The sequence below is a fragment of the Phlebotomus papatasi genome, chromosome 1 (genome assembly GCF_024763615.1).
Source record: "Phlebotomus papatasi isolate M1 chromosome 1, Ppap_2.1, whole genome shotgun sequence".
NCBI classification, from domain to species: Eukaryota; Metazoa; Arthropoda; class Insecta; order Diptera; family Psychodidae; genus Phlebotomus; species Phlebotomus papatasi.
In genome coordinates, this window is record NC_077222.1 from 50,133,476 (window position 1) to 50,159,535 (window position 26,060).

A 26,060-nucleotide genomic window follows, 5' to 3' on the forward strand; every position below is an offset into this window, starting at 1 on the left:
TGAATCAAATATGATCGACAAACGTTCTCGGTTAAATTCGGAAATGATCGTCTGTTACGAATTACTGTCAAACTATTTAAATTTGACACTAAAGGACGTTGGACATTGTGCTAAATCTCTTTGAGTGAAAATTATTAAATCCAGAGATGTAGACTTTCTTCTTTGAGAATTTAAATTTAAATAAAAAAAAAGAAATTGTTACATTAACAAAAGGAAGAAAAAATAATTTTGTTGACCGAGAGCAAAAAAAAAAGAGTCTCAAAATAAAAATATTTTAGAAACTTTCTGAGTCATTTTCACTTTTCTCACTAGTGATATATTTGTCCAGGATCATGTGGCTGGCCCTTTCGGCTATGGCAGCAATCACAGAGTTGGGAAATGCAGAGAGGGGATTGACGAAGATACTGCCGTCGATGACCCGAAGCTTCCGTACACCCTTCACTCTTAGTTGATTGTCCAGGACCCGACCAATGGCACATGTCCCACTGGGATGGTGTCCAGAGACGGATAGTGTTCGTATAGCGCATTCCAAGTACTCATCCGTGGGCATAGAAGCTTCAGAAAGGGTAACATGCCTGCATTGTTTGAGTTTTGGCCAGTGAATTTTGGCGCCAATTTTCTGAAACACCTTCGACTGGACAATTTGCATTCCCAGCTTCAGAGCATCGCGAATGCACTGGACATCGGAGATATTGGCCAGGAAATTGGGATTAATCATTGGGGTTTTCGTGATTGAATTCCCCCTGAGTCCAATAGAGCCTCGACTTTGGGGAAAATGACAAGTTCCAATGAGGACAAATCCCTCTTGGGTGTCATTTGCATTGAGCGGAAAGAGAGCATTGAAAGTCTCCATGTCATAGTTAGAAATCACCCTCAGTGCTGCCTCATCAGCTGATCCAATCCCAAAGATGAAGAGACTATGTGGAGCTTGTTTTTCTCTGACCATTCCAATGATTGCAGCATTGGAGAAAATCCCCGTGCCATGGAGAAAGTACCTCATGGCATTTTTGAGACTTAGAACTTTTTCTTTGGTCACTGACAGACTCTCATTGATGGACACGTAAATGGGAGTTGTGAGATGATCAAAGAGATTTTTTCCCACATGCGGAGCATCGTGAACAACATCAATATTGAATTGTTGCAATTCCCTCTGATCTCCAATTCCCGAAACCATCAAAATGTGCGGCGTCTGTATAGATCCAGCACTCAAAATCACTTCCTTCCTCACCCGAACAACTTTCTGACCAGATTCCATCTGGATTTTCACCCCAATTGCCCTCTTTTTCCCATCAAAGACAACCTTTTGCACCTGAGTATTCATCATAAGGTGAAACCTTGGCCTTCGGAGACTTGGATAGAGATATTCATCGAAAGATGACCATCTCCTGCCATTTTTTGTGGTATACTCAGCCAGACGGAATGTGAAATTTGAGTTACTCCGAGAATTCAGGTCAATTGTGGCCTTACTCACCACATGGGACAATTTACTGGATTCTGTGTCGATGAATGTCTTGTAGAATCTTCTCGAATTCCAAAATCTTTCATGACACCTCACACCACTCCGATAGAGCTTCAGCAGATAGCACTTGAGGGACTCATATCCCCAATTCTTCCCACCCACCTCCATCCACTTGTCCAATTCCTCAGGCACTGCCTCCGTGTGAAGCATATAATTCAACTGACCAGAACCACCCAAACCCTTTCCCCGTGGATAGCACATTCTCTTCCCATGCAATCCCCTGGCCACATTCTCCTGTGGCACTGTCTTAAAAGCCCAGTCCACAGAACTTCCCTGAAGCAGAGTAGCTGCCAGCGGAATAGTTGAGAGCCATCCAAATTGCCCACCAGCTTCCACAAGAAGCACAGAAAAATTGCTATGCAGAGCAATTTCGTGCGCCACAATAATTCCCGCTGTTCCACCACCCACCACGATAAAATCATACTCCTCACGGAATGCCCTCCTGTTCCGGATGTACGTAGTACTGTACAAATATCCCGCCCAGATGGCAAGAAGCAAAATGGCACAGGAAAGAATCACTAAATTCCTCATTGAGGCTACTTCGTGGGAAAAACAGAGCAACACTGGATGTGGGTGAGAAAAGCAGGAAGAGATTGAAGAGTACATTTTTACGGGCGAAAATGCTTCTCTCACAGGGGCTGATCATTAAGAAAATTCTAACGCCTTCAGGTAATTATAGAACGTAAAAAAAAATCTGGGCAGAGTTTTGTTTAATTTTTGCAGCCAGTAAAAAAATGTAAATGTTTAGTCCATTTAGTCAGTTTATAAAACCTAAATATTTATATAGAAACAAGTCAGAATTATACAATCTAAAATGTTTCGTAGGGAAATTCACTTCTTTTTTCCTTTGTTGAAAAGACTGACAACATTTTAATTTACTGCCAAGTTTTAGAAAATAGAAACCAATAAAAACAAAACAAGAATAAACATTTCGTCAGTTGGATCCGCAATTGTCGTAACTTACTCATAAAATCATCAGTAGTTTTTGTATAATGTGTGTATTTCCATGTTGTTAGTAGAAGTGCTGATGAGGCGATGAGGAAGATACGACAAGTGCTGATCCAACTGAAGATTGATTAACAGAAAATTAGAAAATTTACCTATAAACAAATCAAACGTATCAATAAATAACTCACGATCAGTAAAACATTAAATTTTGATCAGCAAAAAACCAAATTCGGTCAGTAAAAAAAATAAATAATTAAATCAAATTGGAAAATGCTATGGGGCCAATCCATCTCAAGACGACCGAAAAAATCGCAAATCGGGGGTTCATGGTCTCAGATGTTTCTGAATTTTACATATGTTAAAATATACGATAAAATAATATAGGGGAAAGTCGTCTGCCTTTAAATGCAGCAGCCTTCAAATGTTGCAATTTTTTCGTTGTTCTCAAAAGTATAAATTATATTCTATTAACTATTAGGTAGCTATCCATCATCCTCACAAATCATCAAAAAATGGAGAGCCTAGCTCCTATTTCCTAGATGCTAGATAAAAAAAATGAAAATGAGCTCTAAACTGTAATTTTGATGTTCCACAAATCATGTGATTTTTCATAGTAAAAATCATTTTACAAATAAATCTTCCATTGTAACACATAGAAGGTTAATCAGGCTTAATATTTCTGTTAATACATTTTGGTTCAGATGACACAATTTTTGTGGGTGGCAAAAATTTGCAAATATCACCCTGCAGCAGCCTTTAAATGCTAATGTCGCGTGCCTTTAAATCCTATCTTTCCATACATCAAAACATGTGAAATCGAACTCCTACTTTTCTCTGACGAACGTCATACAAATACTTATAACCCGCTATCTTGCTCCGGCCGGGATGTTTCAAGTTGACAATTGTCAACTTCAATGGCTTTTTCTTCCAAATTTTCAAGTGCAAAACAGTGCTTCAGAAAAATGTGAAGAAAAGTTATTGTTTAATGTCTTTTGACTGCAGTGATGATTTTAGTGAGTGCGTTAGGCTTCAATCTAATCATTTATAGCCCATTTAGTTTTATTGATTCAATATTCTCAGTGAAAAAAAAACATTTAAAGGCAGCTGCCTCGCGTTTGAAGGCAGACTATGCCAGCTGCCTTCATACAAATCGACATCACTTTTTTTAATTTCCTCAGAAGGAAAAACTGAGGACTTGCGAGTGCTAAATGAGGTAATCATATATGCCGAATGAACAAGAGAATTTTTTGGTGTAGTAGAAAATAAAATCCATTTTGTGGATTCTTCAGAAAAAAATCTTAAATTTAGAACTCCATTTTTCGTTTGAAGGCAGACGACTTTCCCCTACCCCTATTTTTTTCGCCAAAAAAAAATCCTGGCCGGAGATACATGGCGCCAAAGATGGCGTCTCGCGCTTCATTCGTCAATTGAGATTTTTGGAAAATATTTCAAAATGCTCTATCTCGCGAACGGGCTGAGATTTCTTCTTACTCTTTTTTTATTAGAAAGATAATTTTATACTTTTTAAAATGATATACTAATTTTCGCATTATCTGCTGAAGTTTTTTTTTTGTAAAGGTCTTTTGATTTTTTTTTAAATAAATTAAAAATTATTATTTCTCAAAAACCCCATTCTCAACAATTTTCATTTTTTTACTGTTGATCAGTAACATTGAGTACTACATTCTCTGAAAAGGCGAGCTTCCATTTTTGCGCTTATTTTTTTTAAATATTCAAAATTTGATAGCATTTTCAAAAAAGAAAAAATACCAGTTAAACTCAAAATTTTGAGTTCAACTTTTCAGGGAATACAGTACTCCACTACTTATAAACAGTTAAAAAATCAAAAATTTTCTATCTCCCGTTTTTGAAAAAAAATTTTTTTTTTGATTTTCAAATAAAAATGCCTTTTATTGACAAATTTACAACTTTAAGATACATTTAACACACGTGTCAAAATGTTGATTTTTTTTAACCTAGAATTAGTTTCTTTTTATTTTTCAAAAAAAATCCAAAAATTATCGAAACTATTATTTTTGAGAAACTTAAAGAAAACAAAAAAACATAATTAGTACATTTATTAAATATTATTTAAAGCTTTATTTTTGTCAATAAAAGGCATTTTTATTTGAAAATCAAAAAATAATAATTTTTTCAAAAACGGGAGATCGAAAAATTTTGATTTTTTAATTGTTTATAAGTATTGTGGAGTACTGTACTCCCTGAAAAATTGAACTCGAAATTTTGAGTTTAACTGGTATTTTTTTCTTTTTTGAAAATGTTGTAAAATTTGAATATTTAAAAAAAAAAAAAGCGCAAAAGTGGAAGCTCGCCTTTTCAGAGAATGTAGTACTCTTACTGTTACTGATCAACGGTAAAAAAATAAAAATGTTTGAGAATGGGATTTTTGAGAAAAATAAATTTTTAAATTTTTTCAAAAATAATCAAAAGACCGTTACAAAAAAAACTTGAGTAGATAATACGAAAACTAGTATATCGTTTTAAAAAGTATAAAATTATCTTTCAAATAAAACAAAGAGTAAGAAGAAATCTCAACCCGTTCGCGAGATAGAGCATTTTAAAATATTTGCCAAAAATCTCATTTGACGAATGAAGCGCGAGACGCCATCTTTTTGACGCCATGTATCTCTGGCCAGAAATTTTTTTTGGGCGAAAAAAAATAACGATATATTATTTGATCCTGTATTTATTGTATAGTCCTACATGTTACTTTCTGTATCCTGGGCATGAACCAATAAACTTATTATTATTATTATTATTATTATTTTAATACAGTGCCCGCTTTCTAATCCGGATGATTGGGAGACGTCTCGCAAATATAATACAAGTTTTTTTTGTAGAATTAGAATAAAAGTCATAAAAAAAGATTAAAAAGACATAATTAGAGAATGCTATGCTATTGTACTTCATTTATTAAACAAAAACATCACAGGATAATTCATTTTCATTACTGAACACACATGCATACGTGACCTCAAAATTATTTTAAATGTAACCGTCGATAACTCGTCCGGATTACGGCGATCCGGATTAGAGAGCGGGCACTGTATATGCAAAATTCAAAAACATCTGAGACCACTCATTCTTAAGGAGTGTTTCTTGGAACCTTGTAGACAGTTTATCGTCTTTATTATCTCTTAAAGCATTATTAATACATTTTAAAATGAAGAAAAAATATAGACATAGCTTTGGTGCCCCATTTCAGCCACCTTCATTCTCATAGTTTCTTGCCCTTCCGGAATTCTCCCAATGTCTTTTTCCTACATCATCTCGTTGGTCGAAGCGATATTTTTTTGATATATTTTGCAAATTATATAAACTCCAAAGTATGCAAAACTAAAAATTCATAGAAATTCGTGGAACAAAAAAGTGGCCGGAATTGCAAGCTGGACGAAATTTGGTACACTTACCCTAATAGTCTTTAACTCTTTCGCGTCCATAGGGTAATGTCATGACTCGGGGAAAAGTTTTTTTTGGGTATTTACATTAATTGAAATCTATCTGTTCGTGCACGACATCATAATAGAAGGATGTAAGATTCTTGGCTCATTTTCTCAAGACTCCAGTTAGATTTCAATTAATGTAAATAGCCAAAAAGAAACTTTTTTCCCCGGGTCATATATGACCCTATGGACGCGAAAGAGTTAAACTTGGAATACTTTACTGCGTAAAATGTTTTAATCCTATTTTTTTTAACACTTTTATTATCCGATTATAGCCTTTTTCATCAAATTATAATTAGGCTATTCTACCCCAGCTTAAAAATACATTCCTTTTTGGGTAGGGGGAAGTGGGGCACCTTTGAAATTGGGATTTGTCACCTATTTTTAAATAAAACTGAGCCTTCCGTGTCGTGATATAATTTAGCTGCACAAACATATTGAGACGCTAAATTACATTGTGGTATGGCTCAGTTCCACTTAAACATAGGTGAAAAATCTCAAATTCAAAGGTTCCCTCTGCTTCCTCCTATCCAAAGTCCCAAGTGAGGCGAAAGAGTTAAAGGATTTTCTGCTCAATAATGAAATAATACATTCCTTTAATAAATACATATTTTTTTCTTAAGTTTTTTCCATTAAAAATTTTGTCATTTAATAACTCTTTTTATTGTGAAAAGAATTACTTCAATTTATTTTAAGAACTTAGTCAAGATGTCAAATATTATTTCATGAGCAGTCAATCTGTAACCTTAATGGTGCTATTCCAACGAAAAATGGAAAGGATTTATTTCCTGGACATTTTTCAGCAATTTACTCTTTCTTAAGTGCTTCTGCATTATCGACTTTTATTTGTGTTGATTACTATTGCAATTGTTCATTGGTTTTGGAACACGACGAGGAACAAACAAAAAGAAAAGTCGATAATGCAGAAACACTTGAGAATAGTCATGTATTAAAAAAAATATTCAGGAAAAAGAATTCCCCTGTCCATTTTTCATTGAAATAGCACCATAAAACTGTAACAAAATTTGCACAATTTCTAGGAATTATACAATTTAAAAAATTATATATAAAATAAAATAAACTAAGGCTGTCAATGGGTCAAGTGATAGAGCACTCGCTCTATGATGCAAGTGTCCCGGGTTCGAATCGCCTTTAGGTTACCAGGATGTTTTCTGGCGTTAAAGGTGTTCGGATTGCATCCAGTAAGCTTCACTGCACTTGATTTCCACGGGGCATGGGACTGACAACCTCATTCCGAATAAGAATAAAATAATAATGCATATCTAGAAATCCTCTTGTGGGAAGACCTAGTTTCTTCATGAAATGTTGTGCCAAAATTATTAATATTATTATTATTATTAAAATAAAATAAATGATAACGAATACGTTTGTAAAGGTAAAAAAATAAAACCTGCCTAATGGTGCTATTCTAATGAAAAAAGAAACATGTTTTTTTACGCATTTTACTGTTCTCAAATGCTTCTGCATTATCGACTTTTCTTTGTGTTGGTTTCTGTCTCGATTATTTTCTCTATTTCGCGTTGTGTTCCAAAAGTACATAAAACAGTCGTGACAAGAACCAACACAAAGAAAAGTCGATCATGCAGAAACATGGCAACAGCCATGTACTAAAAAAAATGTACAGGAGGAACATTACCATTTTTAATTTTTCACTACTATTGCGTTGGAAAATGTGTTCTAGACCTTTTTTTTATTTTCTGACCTTCAAAAAACAAGGTTAAATATCCAAAAAAATCATGATTTAAAATGGGAAGGGGACCAGAACGAAAAGTTCTGAAACCTAAAACAAATTTGGAATTGATTAAATAGGGGATACCGCGAAGGCTATAAGTAGCTATCTCAAACCGTTTGACCTCTAATTCTAAAACAACTGAACGAACGGACAACATGATCGTCGAAAAACTTAAAAATTTCGGTATTTCCTTCCACTTCAACTCTACTTTTCTAAAAATGCACTATAAACTTCTTTAAAATTCTTAATGATCAGCCCTTTGGCTTTTCTCACTCTCGCAATATAATGTACTCCCGCCAAATCCAATTAAAAAGCCACACACTCCTCGCAGTCTGAATGGGCAAATGGAAGGTCTATTTACATCATTTCGTTCTTTTTTTTTCTATTTGCCTCATTTTCTCGCCTTCTAGCCAATATTTACGTCACGAATGAAAATCAAACAATTGATCAGGAGGAATTTCAATCGACAGATAGAAATGTAATTTTCAGCAAATTGTACACAAACCATTATTTATGCCTCCATCATCATCTCGCGGGTGTCTTCCATTGCCTCTTCCTCGAGTTGCTTCTCGAGCTCCTTGGCCGGAACATAGGTGATCTCTTCTTCCTCCAGATCCATCTGACTATCCTCCAGTTCCTTCTCTTTGGCCCTCCTTTCGCGCAGACCAGCCGCTGGGGATCGAATGAGTGCCATATTCCTCTGAACATCCTTGACATCCATCTCAATTTCAACTTGAGTGCCCTTTCGCAGGCGCTCCATGACAAAGTGCCTCTCACGGCGTTCCTTAATCTCTGTAATCTTCTGCATGGCGTCCAGTGTGCGATTCCACAGTTCCCTGTTGTACTTCACAGGAATGTTCCGGCGCTTCTCGAATTCAAAGCTCGGATCAACTGTGAGCTCCTTCCCAGCTGTCTTTCTGTATGCCTTTGTCCACCTGGTCTTGCGTGGGTTCTTCTTCCTCTTAAAAGCCCTGTGGCATTTTGATCTGCAGAATTTGAAGACCTAAAAAAAGCCCCAGAAAAAAACTATGAGAATGCTTCCGGGAAATTTTGTTTGCATTTTTAATCGCTTACTTTGCAGTCATTTCGTACAAATTGTACGCCCTTGCCTGGGTAGATTTTTGAGGAGCAAAAATAGCACGTTTCTATGCGCATTTTATATAAATTTATTCACTACAAACACTAAAAATCGAGCTGCTTTCGTCCCGTGAAAAACATGTGTTTATCCACTGACATTACTACAAATGTGAGGTTATGTTCACTGGCATGATAGTTTCGCGCTTGAAAAATTCTATGTTTTTTTGTTTATATTTTTTAGGACAATTTTTGTTTACGATCGTGAAAAAAGTTAGTTTTATTGGTTTTTAGCAAAGAAAATGGATGATTTTGAATCAAGACGAGAAAAGGCTGCATATTTTCACACCCTTTCGTCTGTTTTATTCTGCCTTAGAGGGAAAAGTATAGTGATAGATTTGAAGAATGAAGCAATTGCTTGTGGGATTGTTGACGAAGTTGATGGGTAAATAAAATGACTAAATTGGGATAAAATGCTTAGGTAAGCATATTAAATATTAGATTGAACTCTTATCTTGCAGATTTATGAATGTCAACCTGAGAAAAGTGGTATTTGTGAGTGAAAAAGGTGAACAGAGGATGTTTGAACAATTCTATGTTCCTAAACGAAAAATTCGTTATGTTCATCTGCCCAAATTGGAGGTAAGAATTTTCTGCAGGAATTTTCCATCTCAATTTTATGCTTCGATGTGTCAAATGCATGCCCCATGGACTGGGTTGGGAGAACGCACAATCCATTATGTGCAAAATGGGGTTTCGGCAGCGCGCGCTTCATGGGAAAATGCTCTCTATCAAAAATGATACCACGTCATAAGAAATGTCAGCTGTGGGTCAGGTGAAGATTTTCCTCAATAGGAAAATTTACCCATTTTCCTCCCTAAAAGTCCACGAATCCCACAAATTACTATGTTAACCACGAGAGGATTGAATTACATTCTAGCACCATTTAGTGTAGGTAGCAAAATTGTGAGATGTCAGGGTGTTTGCTGTACAAGGAGTTTTTTCGTGGATTATCAGAGTGACTTTGGGATATTTAGTGTAGAAAAAAACAAGTACAAACATCTCACGAGGTCACTGTCGACGAGAAGAAGTGTCAGAACAACGGATTTGGGTGATACCAGAATCAGTGAGAAAGCAGGCAAAATGGCCAGTAAATTCAATTTGAGTGATTACGACTTTGTGGGCTTTGATCTCGATAACACTGTACTGAGGTACAATATTCGCAATGTGGTTGAGATGGAGTATCAGCAGTTGGCCAAGTACCTCGTTAACAAGAAAGGTTATAGCGCCAAGTTGCTGCATCAAACCCTGGAGGATGGTGTGGATTTTCTGCAAAAGGGTCTCGTTCTGGACTGCGAAAAGGGGAATATTCTTAGGATTTCACGCACAGGAACTGTCCTCAGGGCAGCTCATGGCTCGCGCTTTCTCACAGATGACGAAATTATTGGGTACTATGGGCCAGAGAAACGCTGGAGCCTTATAGAGCAATACAGCTCAAATATTCTGGATATTTGGAATGGTCCAGTGTCCATGAAGTTGCGGAATCTACTAGATTACTTCGACATGCCCGTGTCCCTTCTGTTTAGTCGTATTGTAGACACCATTGATGCTGAACATGGTAAGGTTCAATCTAAATACTCTGTCTGGCCAGATATTCTTTCTGGGCTTGTGCACATCTATTCCCGGGAACACTTCAAAAGTGGCGTTAGTGAATACTTCAATCTGATCAAAGCACATCCCGAGAAGTATCTCCTCAAAACCAATCCCAGTATCATCAAGTGGCTTAGAGAGATCAAACGCACAAAGGCTACTTTCCTCCTGACCGGATCCAATACGGATTTTGCCGATTTCACAGCCAACTACGCTCTTGGGGATCAATGGCGAGATCTCTTTGACGCGGTGATTTGTTTTGCCAGGAAGCCGGCTTTCTTTTCCGATCGTAGACCCTTCCTTGAGGTTTCTGGGTACGAAGAATGTGGTCCTGCGGACGTGAATAACTTGCGCCTTGGTCAGATCTATACTCAGGGAAATGCTACTGATCTCGTGGAGATGCTGAAGCAGAAGAATCCAGTGGATAATCCAAAAGTCCTGTACGTTGGAGACAATCTCATTCAGGATGTATTTGCACCATCCACAATCTGCGGATGGGATACTGTGGCAGTCAGTGAGGAATTGAATCACAGAGAACCCGATGAGAAACTCATCAAATCAAACTGCTGGGATTCTTACTTCAGCTGTGGTGGTCAGAAGTCTTTCTGGAGTGAAATCATTGAGAAGCATTCAAAGATTTGTATTCCCTCTTTGGATGTTCTTGCCGAAAAACCCTTAGACTACTCCTATCCAGCTTTTGGGGATGACTCTGAGACACGAGGCTATCACAAGTAGAACTTGATCCCTCTTATGAAAATCCTTGTTTTTTTTCTCTCAAAGATGCCCATTGGGAGCCTCCTAGAAGCTCAATTTTCTGGCTCTTCTCGCCGCCAGAAGAATCCTAGACATCAAAAGAAATCCTTCAAGCAACTGCGCAGCCATCGTTACCAACAGGAAATTCTCAGAGAGCACAGATTAGCTGAATCTACTTCCACTGGAAAAATTTCAGAAATTGAATGCAAAAACCCTAGCAATAAAACCAATAAAACGGATTAAAAATCAATAATACACCATAGTTTTATTTTCTTTCATACAATTTCCTGAATTCTTTCGATTCTTCCTGTCCTTTCTGTCCACCAAGCTCTCTCTAAGGCCTTTCCACGGCAATTGCAATCCCCATTCCACCTCCAATGCACAGAGATGCGATACCTTTCTTGGCATTTGTACGCTCCATGGCATACAACAGAGTGACCAAGATTCGGGCTCCTGAAGCACCAATGGGATGCCCAAGGGCAATAGCACCACCCTGGATGTTAATCTTAGCTGGATCTAGCTCCAATTCACGCTGAACAGCAATTGCCTGAGCAGCAAAGGCTTCATTGAGCTCAAAAATGTCCACATCTTTCTTATTCCATCCGGCCTTGGTGCAAACCGCATTGACAGCTGGCACTGGACCAATTCCCATAACACGTGGATCAACACCGCCCTGAGCAAAAGCCACAATCCTGGCCAGAGGCTGAAGACCACGGCGTTTCATCTCATCCTCACCCATCAAGAGCACCGCAGCTGCTGAATCGTTAATCCCCGAGGCATTTCCTGCAGTAACAGTCCCCGTGGATGTAAATGCTGGACGCAATTTCTGCATATCGGCCAGAGAAGCTCCATGCTTAGGATGCTCATCCTGAGTAATCTTAATTTCCCCCTTGCGATCTTTCACAGTGACTGGAACAATTTCCTTGTCAAAGTATCCCTTCTTCTGACTCTCCTCCGTCAATTGCTGTGACTTCAGGGCATGAGCATCCTGTTCCTCTCGTGTAATCCGATGCTTTTCAGCCAGGTTCTCCGCCGTGACGCCCATATGGATGTTATATTGAGCATCAGTGAGACCATCGTGAAGCAATGTATCCAACATTGTTCCCGGTCCCAGCCTAACACCTTCCCTCAAGTGAATTGCATGTGGTGCTTTTGTCATACTCTCCTGACCACCACAAATTACAATCTTAGCATCACCACTCCTGATAGCCTGATATCCCAGCATGACTGACTTCACACTGGAACCACAGAGCATATTGAGGACATATGCAGGAGTTTCCAAGGGAATCCCAGCTGCCAGTGCTGCCTGTCGCCCTGGATTTTGACCCTGACCAGCAGTGAGAGCCTGTGTGCAAAAAAAACCCCACCGGAAATATAAATCCATAAAATTATTGTTTATCTCCAACATCTCTCCAAGCAGCGGTTTTTTGAATTACCTGCCCCAAAATAACTTCAGATACATCTTCGGCCTTGACATTCGCTCGTGTGAGAACTTCCTTAATCACCACCGCACCCAAATCTGCTGCTGAGAGTTTGGAAAAGCATCCATTGAAGCTGCCTGCAAGATGAATGATGACCAGGAGAAATTTTCAAATCAACTTACTTCATTGGCATCCCCCTAAAAAAAAACTCCTCAGACTCACCAATTGGTGTCCTAGCAGCTGACACAATATACACGTTCGTCAGAGACATTCTCAGGGAGGGTATTCTTTTTATTTGGGTTCTTCCTATCAGCTGTACAGAGACACGTCACAAGAGATATCTTTTTTTATTTGGTGGAACAGAAAGAGAAAACAGTGAAAAAAGAAATTGAGGAAATTTACACCTTTCTCATCGGACTGTATCAGAGAGACTGGCACAGTCGAAATCGTCGGAGTCGGAACAAATGCGAGGATGAGGAGTGGAGCATGGGGAGCATGCGAGAGTAGAAGATATGATTCAAGTGGGGAAATAATACGCATAAAACGTGCTTCTTTACTGTTTAGGGGAGCGCAGGGCAACATGAGACAGACGAACATAACGATTTACGAAAAAATTACTTAGCAAGATTGCTAAATTTTTTCTTAATTTATAGGGAGAAGTGGGGCGCCTTTGAATTGGGGCAGCTTTAAAATTAAGCATATTTTCTCCTATTTTTAAATATAACTACTTACTACCTACTAACTACTTTTAAATGTCCACAAACTAATTGGAATGCTAAATTACATTAAAATAAGCCCCAATTCGTTTTAAAAATACGAGAAAAAATCCAATTTCAAAAAAGTACCCCAATTGAAAAGGTGCTCCACTTCCCCCAAAATTTAGAAAATATTTCGAATTTATTAAAATACCCGAAATAATTTCAAAGCATATTAAATTATTTGCGAGCCAATTTTGAAATAGCAATTTGACTCAGTACCAGAGGGGATAACGTATTTACAGAAATTATTTATTGTCAGGAAGTTATTTTAGAAACATTAAATCGTTTTGATACTCGGAAACTTGTGCACAAAACACGGAAATTTTCAGGGGCCTCTCAACATTTCATTTTTCCATACGTTTCTGCATAGAGGCACTGAAGACTATTGGGAAGTATTTTCCTAAAGAGAATTGACTTATAAGTCTGATATATTTCGAAATTGTGCACTAAAAGCTATCTAAAAATACATATTTCATAATGCTCGCTGAAATAATACAAGAACTATGAGCAAATTTCTTTAAGTCGCGGTGCAATAGCTGCAAAATTTTTACAAGGAAAAGTGAAAAATATCTTCGCTTTTTATTAGGCTTGATGGGCCCCTGGAAATTTTGCTATAAATGCAGAAATATGGGTCTAAGAAACACGGAAAGGATTTTAGAAACATTACTGGAATTAGGCGCTAAGTAGAGTTATGCCCTGCCTAGACACACTTACGACTTAAGCCGAGAGACGACTTAGTGGAAAATTATGGAAATGTAGTTTAACCATTATTTCTATTATAATTACGCTAAGCCGTCTCTCGGCTAATCTTCAGGTCTGTTAAGGCCCTTATGCTGATGCTTGAGAATATTTAGCATATAGACTTTTGTAATAAAATGATTAGTCTTAATAATAATATACGATGAGGGTTTAAGATTGCGGATTAGATTAGAGGTCTTTTGCACAAATATTACTTTACCTGATCCTTTACCGTCAACTTTTGCAGACTCAATTTCGAAGATCAGTCTGATTGTATTTGAAGCTTTAAAATTGTATAATCACAATTTCCAACATGTAATAAGGGAAGAGCACCACGGATCGGAATGTTTACAGACATGCTCCATATGTAGTTGAAAATATAAGCCCCAAAACACTTTTTGATATCTTTGTTTTTGTTAATTAGTCTATTAATTATCCATTTAACTAGATCTGTGCATTTCATTTTTAAATATTTACAATCAAATAATAAAAAATAGGTGTTAATGAAAACCTGCACTCTGTACCTCGGATCGTCATGAATTGAATCAGGTGTCTCACAGAAAATTGGTTTTATAAATTGAATCTGAGGTAATGCAATGAATTCTTGTAAGAGTTAAATAGTAAAAAGTAGCTAATAATTTTTAAAAATTAATTTTATTTGGAGCAACGATATGGTATTATTCTGACGATCCGAGGAACACTGCCGACTGCTGGTGCTCTTCCCTTATACAACAATAGCATTGTCTATTTTTTCTTATGAGTTATACTGTTAGATTTATTTATTTTTTTAATAAAAATATTAAGAAATAAAATATCCAAGATGAACTGTTCAATTGTTTTCTAATCTCAGTCCCTGTGGACTGATCCGATGATACATATCTTATTCAATTGACCATATCAGGTTTTGTGGAATTTTTACGTTCATCGATTTATGAAAAATGAGCTAATCCAATTTCCGAAATTATATTTTTTTATTTTTTAGAACTTTTCAGGACCTCGCAATAGAGGCTACGGAGCTGAAGGCATTTTTTCTCTTGTCCTATGTCTTATTCTCACTAACATAGAAATATTGGTATCACGAATGTTGGTGTTTTTAATACAAAAACTATTATTCTTATCAAAAAGGGGTTTTGACTTATCAGTAATAGGGGAAGTGTGCCAAATTTCGGCCAGCTTCTAATTTCGGCCACTTTGAGTGTAATTTCGGACATGGAAATAAATTAATTAAAATTATGTATATTATCTTCGAATAGTCAATGAATTCATTTTGCTTTTAAATATTTATTCATTTTAGGATGTATTAACACAAAGACCGTTAAATTTTAGGTATAATTTGAATTTAACAGAGTACTCTACTCGGAAATTTTACGAATTTGCACAAATATCACGGTATTTTTGCCAGATCGCAGTTTTTAATTTGTATTTTATTTAATACAGTTGTTTTTAAAATATTTTATCATTAAGGGACATAATTTTGACAATCATTTTCACAAATTTTATGTACAGTGGGTGTTTCCAAAAAATTGCACTCACAGAAAATCAGTTCTATTAAAAAATAATATTGGAAAAATATGAAGTGTTAGAAAGCAAAGTGTGTTTGAAGCCTGAAAGCCTTCTTCCCTTCCTACAGATTAAAAATATTTCAGGTTTTTCGGCGGCTTGTGAAAAATACGTTTTGTCACATTTTGCCCTATGTTCCCCTAATAAAACTAATATAACGCAACAGGTGATTCATGTTTGGCTTGAAACTCTTTTTTTTTTCTTTTAAAGGAGTGTGATTATAAAAAAAAATTGAAGGTAAATGAAATTTCCCGTGTTCCCCTATGTGGTTTCATAGTAAAATATTCATTTTAAAATTATGATGCAGACCATTTGGTCAGAGTGGAAAATCTAAATTTGAATAGTAAAAGTCTGTTTTATTTGGCTATATTGTCCGACATTCGTTGTTGCTTTCATGGTTATAAACACCGAAATTCATCTCACATGAATGCAACCTCTCAGTGTTTTTAATTTTTGTTTACTGCACATTCAGAACTATTACGTAATGCTATATTGAAAAATGTGCCATCAAATGCATTGAAGAAAATATTTTGAAGTTATAATTTTATAATTTATCAAATTTGTGTTGAATAAAGATTAATTATGGAATTTTAATAATAAAATTGAAGTGTAAAATCTTTGACTTTAGTTAAATTTTTTTGCATTTACACAATATGCTTTTTGGGCAAGATAATTCACTTTTATCATTCCAAAATTACCTTAGTCACCAAAATGAAAGATTTTCAAATATAAAACAATCAATAACTTTTGATAGCATTTAGCAACAGAAATGTTTTAATCGATTGTAATAACATATAATTTCATCTCTTGATCTTTAACCCATTCATTTGAATTTATGATTGATCACGAAATGCAATATTAATTTACTACAGCAAGATAATGAAATGACTTAACGGGTTTTACCGTTGTTTTCTATATGATAAGCTGATATTTTATTTCAAAAAAAAATCATGCTGCGTTACGTTGATAAAGAATTCTGTAGATAAAGGAACGGATTTTGTGATGAGAACAAAGTTCTTGTACTCCGATCGCAGATTGCAATTCCCTTATCACTTAAGTTTCGATAGACAACTCCAAATTTTCGATCTCAATTTAGCAGATTGATTCTATACCGGAGGACAATTTTGCAATAAACTACTTTCGGGCGCTAAATAAATCTTATGTGCATCGTCTTAAGCATTTGTGGGCCATAGTCGAGGCACTTACCAGGCAAACTACCGCGCAGAATGCAGACTGTTGTGTCATTGCGAGATCAATGAACTGCATTTTTGCAAATTTTATCGTCTTATCTAACGATGCAAGGAAAACTAACAATATAAATATAATCCAATAACGCACATATAGCTGTGCTGGAAAACGATGAATGAACTTATTTTAGCTTATAGGAATTGTGATTTCGATTCAAATTTCATTCATTTTTATATTTTGACTTCAATATGGGGTGTCATTCCTGTTTCCAATAAAGACATGGTCAAACTTTTTTAGTATGATATAAATATGTTAAAAATAGGAAATTTCTGGTGACTTAAAAGTAATTCGAGCCTACCACATTTTCATCATGTAACTAGCTCTACCTAGGCTACCTAGCTTAATCCTTTAAGGACGAGTGGAACACCGGTGTCCCAAAAACGAATTTTTGTTCTGATTAAAAGACAAAATAACTTTATATAGTCAAAAAAAAATTGTTTTTGTTTTTGGAACACCGGTCTCCCACTCGTGCTTAAAGTGTTAACGTTAACCAATTGAATGATCACTGGAGACGTCTTGTAGAACATTGACCTTGAAAAAAATGCTTTATGGGTTATTTCAAGGTCATTTCTGCTTTGTAGGAAAAAGTAAACAAAATCCAAAGTGACTTACTTAGCGAACATTAAACACTAGAATTTAGGGTAAATTAAGCTAATTCAAAATCTGCTCTAAATGGAAATTTTTCGCTACTCCAAATGGAAACGTTATTGTTTTCATGATAAATACAGTACTAAATTATTATATTTATATGTTTTCTATACCACATTTTCATTATTTGGTTAAATTTGCTCTTTGAATTGAAAATCCATTCATATTCACTAATTTTAATTTCTAATTTCGAATTTCTCATCGATCGACCATGTTTGCAAATGAAAAACACAATGAGGTTGACTGTTGTTTATTCGTTTTTTTAAACATTTATGTTATATTTCTGGCTAATTTTAGTTAAATTAAGTGCTAATCTTTATTGCTCACGGTACGTGAAGTTTTCAAATGAAATAATTACCTATTTCGTGAACAAAAAGGGGTTTTCTGAAGTGTCTGCAAATGCTTCAATAGAAAACCCCGGAAATATGATTTTTTTTGGAGAGATTTTCTTATTGTTTTAGATGGGGAAGGAGAAATGACCAGAAATAAGGACAAATCCTGTACTCAGGAGCAACTCAAGAAGGTTTTGGAAGCCTTTCGTCGTGGTTTCACTTACACTGTTTGTCTCCAATTAGAAGCTTTCACTTGTCTTCATTTGGATTAATTTGTTTCCAATAGCAGCATGTTGCACTCGCGTATTTTTCTTGTATTTAAGAAGTTTTCAAATTATATCTAAAAAATTTTGACTAAACAGTAACATTCTAGAAGAGTCAAGGAGCAAATTTATGTAATTCTCTACAGAAAAATTGAACTTAATGTGTTGAACCTTCTGTCAAAGTTAAAGCTTCTGGAAATGGTTTAGAATTAGGACATTTGACCTATTTGGTTAAGTCAAGCTCAAAATTGTGCTTTTCATTTACTATTCGTTGGGTATGAACCTTTTGTAATCTTTTCTTATAAACATAAACTATTTTTTATTACTGGTATATTCACCCATCGATAGGCAACAGTTCATTGATTAAGTTTCAAATTCATCAATAAGGTGTATTTTTTTTTATAATCACACGTTATCAGAATATTATCGCTAAATAATTTACGTCGTCATCATTAACGGAATTTTGGGAGCGTAGGGGACCATGAGAAACAGTTCACTCACGAACGACTTAAGGGGTTACGTGGGTCAAGCAGACTAAAAAAAATCAACATATTTCTTTAACATCTTTTTCAAAATTAAAAAAAATAATTCAAGCTTTTGAATATATAAGGCTGTAAAATTTTAACGATTTTAACCAGGGGCCTTTTGAAATTTATTTTACCATACGTTTTTGCATAGAGGCACTGAAGACTAATGGCAAGTTTTTTCCTAAAGAGAATTGACTTAGTCTGATAATTGAGGCGCTCAGAGCTAAAAAAAAACTCTAAGTCATATGCATTTCCCTATTAAAATATCGTTTTTTTGCTCTGAGCTCCTCAATTGTGCATTAAAAGCTATCTAAAGGTACATATTTCATGATGTTCTCCGAAATAATACAAGAACTACGAGCACATTTGTTTAGGTCGCGGTGCAATATCTGCAAATTTTTACAAGGAAAAGTGAAAAATAGCTTCACTTTTTATTAGACTTGATGGGCCCCTGATTTGAACTATATTTTCTGAAATTTTCCATTCATCATTTTAAAAATGCAGCGGTTGGGATCGTTTTGGAAAGGCTTTTTGAAAAAAAAAACTTTCGGTGGACAAGATTTCTCAAGGTATTCATCTGACATCAAGAAACTTAATATTTCGTGTTAGCTAATTATTTTAAATTAGTACTTGAACGGTAGATTTTTTTTACCTTGATCACATTTTTTTACAGCACAAAACATAATGTAAAATACACCGAAAATTGTTTTTTTTTCCAATAAAATTCTGCCAAAAATTCAAATGTGTGTTTCAGAACTTTAAATTAGAATTAAAATTCATTAACGTTCAAAAATAAAAAAAAAATTAAAGAAATATTGTATACCCCTTAAGAAAATATATATTTTTTGAGATGATAAGAATGTCTGAAAATTGTGCTGTTTCTTTTCAAATAACCAATAAAATTATATTAATCGATTTATTGCCATTTAATTGGCGGTTGGCGGTTGAGATAAGCCCAAACATGTTGAGTAATTCATAACCTTTCAATCAAACAAATTCAATTTTATCCAAATCGATTCAGAAACAAACCTGCAGTACCTAATCTTTGACTTTAAAAATTATAAGACAGAATATTTTCGGATCAATAGTAAACACGAAAAATTTTTGGCTATAGAACTAACTATAAAACATATCCAAATATAATATAAAAAAGAAATACGTAGAAACTAGCTAAGGATTTCTTTGTATCCGTAGCGTTAAGAACTTTGCTTCATATGATATGTCATCATCGTCTGATCATTTTTTTTTAATCATCTGGTAACATAATTTCAGGTTTATCAGGTTAAGCCCTACCGCTAGAAACAAGAAAACAGGAAATGGGCTACTGAAGAAGCATCCTCATTAGAAATTAAAACTTCTAATAGTTCATTTTTTTTCAATTCAATATATTTCTGCTCAAATATGCTTGGTTGCGGGTTCCGACCGACTTCACTATTGATCTCATTAGGTAACCGGCAGAAACCTAAATCACTGATCATCGGAGGCAGCCTAAATCCCGAAATTGCCAAAATCCCAAAAGCCAAAATCCTGAAAGGGATGAAATTATATGGAGGATAAAGTGTGTAGAATAATTTCTCAAGACACTGAAAATTTTCCTTTGCCTCCAGCAAGCGCGGGTGCAATCGTGGGAGTAGCTATGACACATTTAAGAATTCGGTCGGGATTTTGGTTTTCGGGATTTTGGCTCTCGGGAGTTTGGCGTTTGGGATTTCGGCTTTCAGGATTTTGGCTTTTTTTTGGATTTTGGATTTTGGCTTTCGGGATTTTGGCCTATTCGGGATTTTGGCGTTCAGGATTTTGGCTTTCAGGCTTTCGAGATTTTGGCTTTCTAGCTTTCGAGATTTTAACCCTTTAACGACGAGGCACTTTTTACGGACTGAAAATCAACAATAAAAATTAAACTGAGAAACATAATCAATGATAAGTTTTACATCTAACCTTGGAAAGTCCAACAGAGTCTGATTCGGTGTATTTTGTGCTTCTATGAACGAAATACCAACGAATAATATTTTTCGCTTTAATGAAATATATTACGTATGAGTATTCTCTAGTTCTTATTGCCAAAAGAGTTTTGCTTAAAAAAAATTAGAAGTATAAAAAATAAATAAAATCATTTATATATGAATTTGAGAATTTAAAAATTCGCCATTTTTTATCTTAAATATTTACTACATAGCAAATAGCTAGAGACTTGCAAAATATATTCTAGATTCCTTTCACCTTCTACTTTACAATTATGTACAGACATAAGAAAAAAAATACTTTAGGTAGTCAGAAAAAATTATTTTCTTTCTGGGACACCGGTGTTCCAATCGTCCTTAAAGGGTTAACTGGGACCCACTGATCGTATATGCTAAATAGATATATGTTTACAATATGTTATATCATTTACATTTTATAATTTGCCTATTTTTTTCTATACAGCAATAATTCGAAAATTATAAACAAATCTCTCTACACGATTAGTAAAAGGAGAGTTAATTTGGAGCTTAGACTTGATTTTATAAACTGTCAATTTTCGGAATCAAAGGTGCTGGAACTTCTACCCTGGGAATTTCAGCTCAATCATTCCGGGCTAATCTGACTGCTTGATAACAGAAGCTGTCCTCTTAAACAATTTAGAGCTAAAATATCTCCGATACTATTGCACCATGGAGACAAAGTAGGGGGAAATGGGGCACCCCTTCAAAATAGTTTTTTTTTCCTATTTTTAAATGGAAAAGCATCTTGCCAATATTACTTTAGCGCCAAAACCGAATTGTGAAGCTGATTATGGTAAGGCAGAATTCCATTTAAAAATAGGAGAAAAAAGCCTTATTTTAAAGGTGCCTCACTTCTACCTATTTTTTGTATTTTTTGGATTTTTATGTTTAAAAAGCAAAAGTTAATTAATTAGTTTATGGGATTTTCATATGTAAGCGAATGATTTGCATTCTTTTATGATATCAAATGAGATTCTGTTACAATTTGCCGAATAGAAACTATCTATAACTATTTGACTTGACCCAAAAAAATCCGCTTGCAGAGAATACTTATGCAAAAAAAAAACTAACTCGAATTGCGAAAGTGGAGAAAAGTTGCTGGTTCAGCAAAAGAAACTTCAGTAGATTCCAGCATCGACAATGTACAAGACATCTAATATTGTGTGCCAAAATATCTCCCTGCCAAAGAGATCAAGGAACGTGCAAAGTGGTATGGGAATTTTGAGATGATCACTGTGAATTTAAGGGAGAGACCTGAGGGTTTGTCTTTGGCCCAAAACTGGTCACTGACCCCGTGTTACATGCCGGAAATGTATCGCGATTATGCTGAAAGAATTGAAAAGTTCGAGGTGAAGGAGGATGATATTTGGGTAATTTCTCAACCTAAATGTGGAACAACATGGACCCAGGAAATGGTCTGGATGATCAACAATGGACTGGACTACGAAAAAGCCCGAATGATCAACCAAGATGCCCGATTTCCCTTTTTTGAGTATGAAAAAATGATCAGTGAAAAGTGATTGAGTGATAAATGAAAAAAAAATTTCCCTCCTTAGAATTGCAACAATTTTTCCGCCTCATTGCAACATCGAGCTGGACAGTGTAGAAAAGTGCGAGAAATTGGCCAGCCCACGTCACATCAAGAGTCACCTCCCAGCCCATCTGCTGCCGGAAAGTCTGTGGCGCGTGAAGCCCAAGATAATTTACGTGGCACGTAATCCAAAAGATGCCTTTGTCAGCTTCTACCACCACACGAAGAATCTCAATGGATTTCAGGGATCCTTTGAGGACTGCATTGAATTATTCCTAACCGGTTGCTACAACTACGGCCCATTTCACAGTCACGTTCTCGACTTTTGGTGCATGAGGCACGAGCGAAATATTCTCTTTCTCACATACGAAGAGATGAAAAGCAATCTCCCGCGAGTGATTGAAAAAACTGCAAGTTTCCTCGGGAAATCTTTAACAGGTCCGGATATTGCAGAACTTACCAACTATCTGTCCTTTGACTCAATGAGAATCAATGAGAGCGTCAATAAGGAATATTTTTGTAACTTGATGGCTCAATTTCTCAATTACCGCGACACTGAATTTAACTTCATGCGCAAAGGTCAAGCTCAAACTTTCCGGGAGAGACTTACTCCTGATCAAATTCTCCGATTCGACACCTGGACTCAGCGTGAGCTCCAAAACACAGATTTTCGCTATGAGCTTTTCCAAACAACAAAAACACTGAATCGTCAAACGCATCAGAGTATCGAAGCAACAATTTAAAGAAAAATTGGCTAAGGGATATTCGCAGATTGCTCGAATCGTTCGAAGAGTCACGCATTATACATTTTTTTGCGTGTGCACTAGTTTTTTTTCGACCAAGAAAAATTTTCAAGAATAAATCAATTATCGATTGATCTTTTCAAAATATCAAGACTTTTTGAATAAATGACAAAAATTTACAAATGACAAATTTAGTTTAAGACATGAATTTTAGAGGGCTTTAACATTTGACCTTGAACAACCTTTAGGATTATTGAAGGTAAAAAGCATGTATTTTATAATATATTAGAGGGAAAATAAATAAAAAATATTTTTGTAGAATGTATTAGTTAACGGGTAAACCGAAGATCGAGAATGCATATCTCTTACCGTTTGCTCTCTAATCCCGAAAATTATCCAAGATAAATATAAAGGTCAAATGAATAATTTATTTGACCTTTTCAGTCAATCATATTGAATCCAATTGATTAAGAATTTAACCCTAAAAATTGAGTAATAATAATTTCGACTTTGAAAAACTACAAAATAGGGCACTTGAAGGTCAATATCCTTTTTAGATGAATATTTCCTTAGACTTCATCTAAAACATAATAAAAAATCGTGGAAATCGGTTTTAACGAACCAAACCAAAAAAAAGTTTACAGTATAGTGTGTGAATAGTTTGATTTGAAAACGTCTCTAATTAATTTTCTTTTTAATGGGTGTCTCCGAAAATCAAAAGTCGATATTTTTAACTGTTTGGCGCTTCTAGTTCAGAAGCAAACTCAATTACCGATACTTTACCAATTTACTATCGATTGAGATTGGTTTTTTTTAGATGTATCGGGAATCTAAAGGCCTTTTAGATAAATCTAATCTTGACTAAGGTCGATGAGAAATAAACCTCAAAATTTGACCAATAAAGTGACTTCAGCTGTTAAAAACAAAAAAAGTAAATAATGGGAAAGCATAAAGGAAGTGTTTGCAATTTGGTACAGCTTGTAATTTTGGACACATTGAGGGTAAAGTTGGACACACTACAAATAAATTGTTAAAAATTCTGAAATTTTCTTCGAATATTTAATAAATAGTGTATACCAGCTTAAAATTTATTTTCTTTAGAAGATAACAGTACATTCGTTCAATTTTGAACAAAATTTGAATTATTATTCCTTAAAACTTCAGTGTGAACAATTCTTTCCAAGAAAGATGACGCATTACAGGGGGTCCCGATTATGCATATTTTCGGGACCGAAGAAAATCGTGCGTTACAGAAAATTTGCATACTCTCAGAGAATTTTTACTATTCGAATTCCACGAAGAGAGCAGTATATAATCCCTCTATTTTTTCACCCCCCAAAATTTCTTACCCCCCTTTCCCGGACACCACTTTTGTCAACAAATCTTCACGTTTCACTGAGAGAAATCCGAAAAAGTTAAAATAACATTCCAGAAATGTTAATTCTACACTGAGTGAGAAAAAAAGGGGCTGCGATTAACTTTTTTTCCTCGTAACTTTAACACTTTTAGGTGTAAAAATATATCAACATTTTTTAATGTTAATTTTACACCTTTTTAAGTGTAAAATTAACATGAAAAAGGGTAACTTTAACCCCTAATACAGCTAAAAAGCATAATATTTACACCGATTTCGAATCAATAATGCAGGGTAAAATTAACATTTCCAGAATGTTATTAGGTGAGATTCTTAACAATCTCACCTACTATAATCCTAACAAAATTTCATGTCGTCCGATCGATCTCAAACTTGGCCAAAATGTGTTTCAGCACTTCCTGATCACGAATCTATATGTGGCTAATTTACGTTCCCGGCCGGCCGGCCGGCCGGCCGCTCTTTGGAGCTTAATAGCTCCTAAACTAAAAAAGATATCGACTTGCGGTTTTCGGCAAAGGTTATATATCGGGTGAAAATTGCAACTTGGTGCATTGACCCCCCACCCCCCACCCCTCCTTCCGCCATTTTGAAGACCCCCCTTTTTTGTTTTCTCAATAGCTCCGCCCCTATGGCATCGAGCGGGCTCAAATTTTAGTATGTTATAGCTGGGCCTTAGAGCTTTCCATCAATACCAAACCTAAGGTCCCCCGACCCCCCTGACCCGAGCTATAAGGGTCCAAAAAAAATTTCTTAAAATGGCCATAACTCCTGTTATAATTGTCAGAATTTAAAAAATGAGGGCTTTTTGGAAAGCTCTCGTGAAATGCCACTTCTCCTTCTAACATCGCAAGTTCATAAAACCACCGCTAGGGGCGCTATTATTAAAAAGAAAATTTTTAAATCTTATAAGTTAAATAACTCAAAAATTCCATTGTGCATCGGGCTGAAATTTTAGTATGTTGTAGCCGTTGATTATACCTATCAAACAAAAAAAACCTTAAGTCGATCTAAAACCCCTGACCCGAGCTATAAGGGGTCAAAGTTCGAACATTGACCGGCCTCTATCTCCGGTTCTAACTAACATAGCGACCTAAATTTTACCTTCTTGGTTTCGTCTCGATGAGCACTTTCAGATGGAAGTTCAAAAAGTCACCACAGGTGGCGCTGTGATAGCGTCAAAATTCATCGAAATTCAAAGTCACTTTTCTCAAAAACGGCATTGTGCAAGTTAATGAAATTTTAGTATGTTATAGTCCAGTCTAGGACGTTTCCAAAATGGTGTAAATGTGCGCTGTGGTTAAAACAGAACCGGAGATATGAGGGGTCAAAGTTCACAAAATTCAAAAAATCATATCTCCGGTTCTATGTGACCGATTTTGATGAATGAGGGCTTAAACGAAAGATCTCACCAAATGCTACAACTTTCTAGAATATTTGAACTTCGTGGGACCAACACCAGGGGCGCCACAGTCGAAAAACCAATTTCAATATCACATAACCTCAATTATCTCGACTGTCGCTGAACTGATTTTGATGATTACTTCGACATAATTGTAGAGGATATTTGTCTCTACATTTCGTCCATACATCATTTTCCACTCAGACTACGCTATCACTCCGATTTTGCCGTTTAAGTGTGAAAAAATTGATTTTTCCCATAATAACGCTTTGAAATCACTCAGATGCTAATTTGACTGCCTCTACTCCACCAAGACACTTAAAATAGGGTTTTAAATGGAAAGTCCCACAAAATACAACAATTCTTTGATATAG

At 35.6% G+C, this 26,060-nt stretch overlaps 6 protein-coding genes across 6 annotated transcripts; 3 read left to right on the top strand and 3 right to left on the bottom strand.

Moving 5' to 3' along the window:
• Nucleotides 1–274: 274 nt before the first annotated feature.
• Nucleotides 275–2,050, bottom strand: LOC129800530 (neither inactivation nor afterpotential protein G). Its single transcript, XM_055845027.1, has one exon. It carries the CDS (start codon nt 2,048–2,050, stop codon nt 275–277), a length of 1,776 nt encoding a protein of 591 aa, XP_055701002.1.
• Nucleotides 2,051–8,127: 6,077 nt separating this feature from the next.
• Nucleotides 8,128–8,942, bottom strand: LOC129805535 (probable ribosome biogenesis protein RLP24). Its single transcript, XM_055853516.1, has 2 exons — nt 8,759–8,942; nt 8,128–8,687 (listed from the first exon to the last, which is right to left on the bottom strand). Exons 1-2 carry the CDS (start codon nt 8,837–8,839, stop codon nt 8,196–8,198), a joined length of 573 nt encoding a protein of 190 aa, XP_055709491.1. The 5' UTR covers nt 8,840–8,942; the 3' UTR covers nt 8,128–8,195.
• Nucleotides 8,943–8,971: 29 nt separating this feature from the next.
• Nucleotides 8,972–11,411, top strand: LOC129805541 (U7 snRNA-associated Sm-like protein LSm10). Its single transcript, XM_055853527.1, has 3 exons — nt 8,972–9,203; nt 9,280–9,400; nt 11,189–11,411. Exons 1-3 carry the CDS (start codon nt 9,061–9,063, stop codon nt 11,402–11,404), a joined length of 480 nt encoding a protein of 159 aa, XP_055709502.1. The 5' UTR covers nt 8,972–9,060; the 3' UTR covers nt 11,405–11,411.
• LOC129805319 (5'-nucleotidase domain-containing protein 1) lies at nt 9,555–11,411 on the top strand. Its single transcript, XM_055853158.1, has one exon. It carries the CDS (start codon nt 9,665–9,667, stop codon nt 11,141–11,143), a length of 1,479 nt encoding a protein of 492 aa, XP_055709133.1. The 5' UTR covers nt 9,555–9,664; the 3' UTR covers nt 11,144–11,411.
• On the bottom strand, nt 11,401–14,439 carry LOC129805331 (acetyl-CoA acetyltransferase). Its single transcript, XM_055853184.1, has 3 exons — nt 12,805–14,439; nt 12,598–12,719; nt 11,401–12,506 (listed from the first exon to the last, which is right to left on the bottom strand). The coding sequence occupies exons 1-3, from the start codon at nt 12,851–12,853 to the stop codon at nt 11,496–11,498; spliced, it is 1,182 nt and encodes a 393-aa protein (XP_055709159.1). The 5' UTR covers nt 12,854–14,439; the 3' UTR covers nt 11,401–11,495.
• Nucleotides 14,440–21,579: 7,140 nt separating this feature from the next.
• On the top strand, nt 21,580–23,999 carry LOC129805461 (luciferin sulfotransferase-like). Its single transcript, XM_055853382.1, has 2 exons — nt 21,580–22,130; nt 22,195–23,999. The coding sequence occupies exons 1-2, from the start codon at nt 21,865–21,867 to the stop codon at nt 22,910–22,912; spliced, it is 984 nt and encodes a 327-aa protein (XP_055709357.1). The 5' UTR covers nt 21,580–21,864; the 3' UTR covers nt 22,913–23,999.
• Nucleotides 24,000–26,060: the final 2,061 nt, after the last annotated feature.

Bases quoted from the DNA above. Each gene is read 5' to 3' on its own strand.
- LOC129800530 (XM_055845027.1), bottom strand. From the start codon at position 2,050: ATGAGGAATTTAGTGATTCTTTCCTGTGCCATTTTGCTTCTTGCCATC.
- LOC129805535 (XM_055853516.1), bottom strand. From the start codon at position 8,839: ATGCGCATAGAAACGTGCTATTTTTGCTCCTCAAAAATCTACCCAGGC. The intron at 8,688-8,758 runs GTAAGCGATTAA...GGCTTTTTTTAG, and splicing joins TTGTACGAAATGACTGCAAA to GTCTTCAAATTCTGCAGATC.
- LOC129805541 (XM_055853527.1), top strand. From the start codon at position 9,061: ATGGATGATTTTGAATCAAGACGAGAAAAGGCTGCATATTTTCACACC. The intron at 9,204-9,279 runs GTAAATAAAATG...CTTATCTTGCAG, and splicing joins ATTGTTGACGAAGTTGATGG to ATTTATGAATGTCAACCTGA. The intron at 9,401-11,188 runs GTAAGAATTTTC...TTTCTCTCAAAG, and splicing joins TTCATCTGCCCAAATTGGAG to ATGCCCATTGGGAGCCTCCT.
- LOC129805319 (XM_055853158.1), top strand. From the start codon at position 9,665: ATGTTAACCACGAGAGGATTGAATTACATTCTAGCACCATTTAGTGTA.
- LOC129805331 (XM_055853184.1), bottom strand. From the start codon at position 12,853: ATGTCTCTGACGAACGTGTATATTGTGTCAGCTGCTAGGACACCAATT. The intron at 12,720-12,804 runs GTGAGTCTGAGG...TTCATCTTGCAG, and splicing joins AGCTGCTAGGACACCAATTG to GCAGCTTCAATGGATGCTTT. The intron at 12,507-12,597 runs GTAATTCAAAAA...TTTTGCACACAG, and splicing joins CTGAAGTTATTTTGGGGCAG to GCTCTCACTGCTGGTCAGGG.
- LOC129805461 (XM_055853382.1), top strand. From the start codon at position 21,865: ATGATCACTGTGAATTTAAGGGAGAGACCTGAGGGTTTGTCTTTGGCC. The intron at 22,131-22,194 runs GTATGAAAAAAT...TTCCCTCCTTAG, and splicing joins GCCCGATTTCCCTTTTTTGA to AATTGCAACAATTTTTCCGC.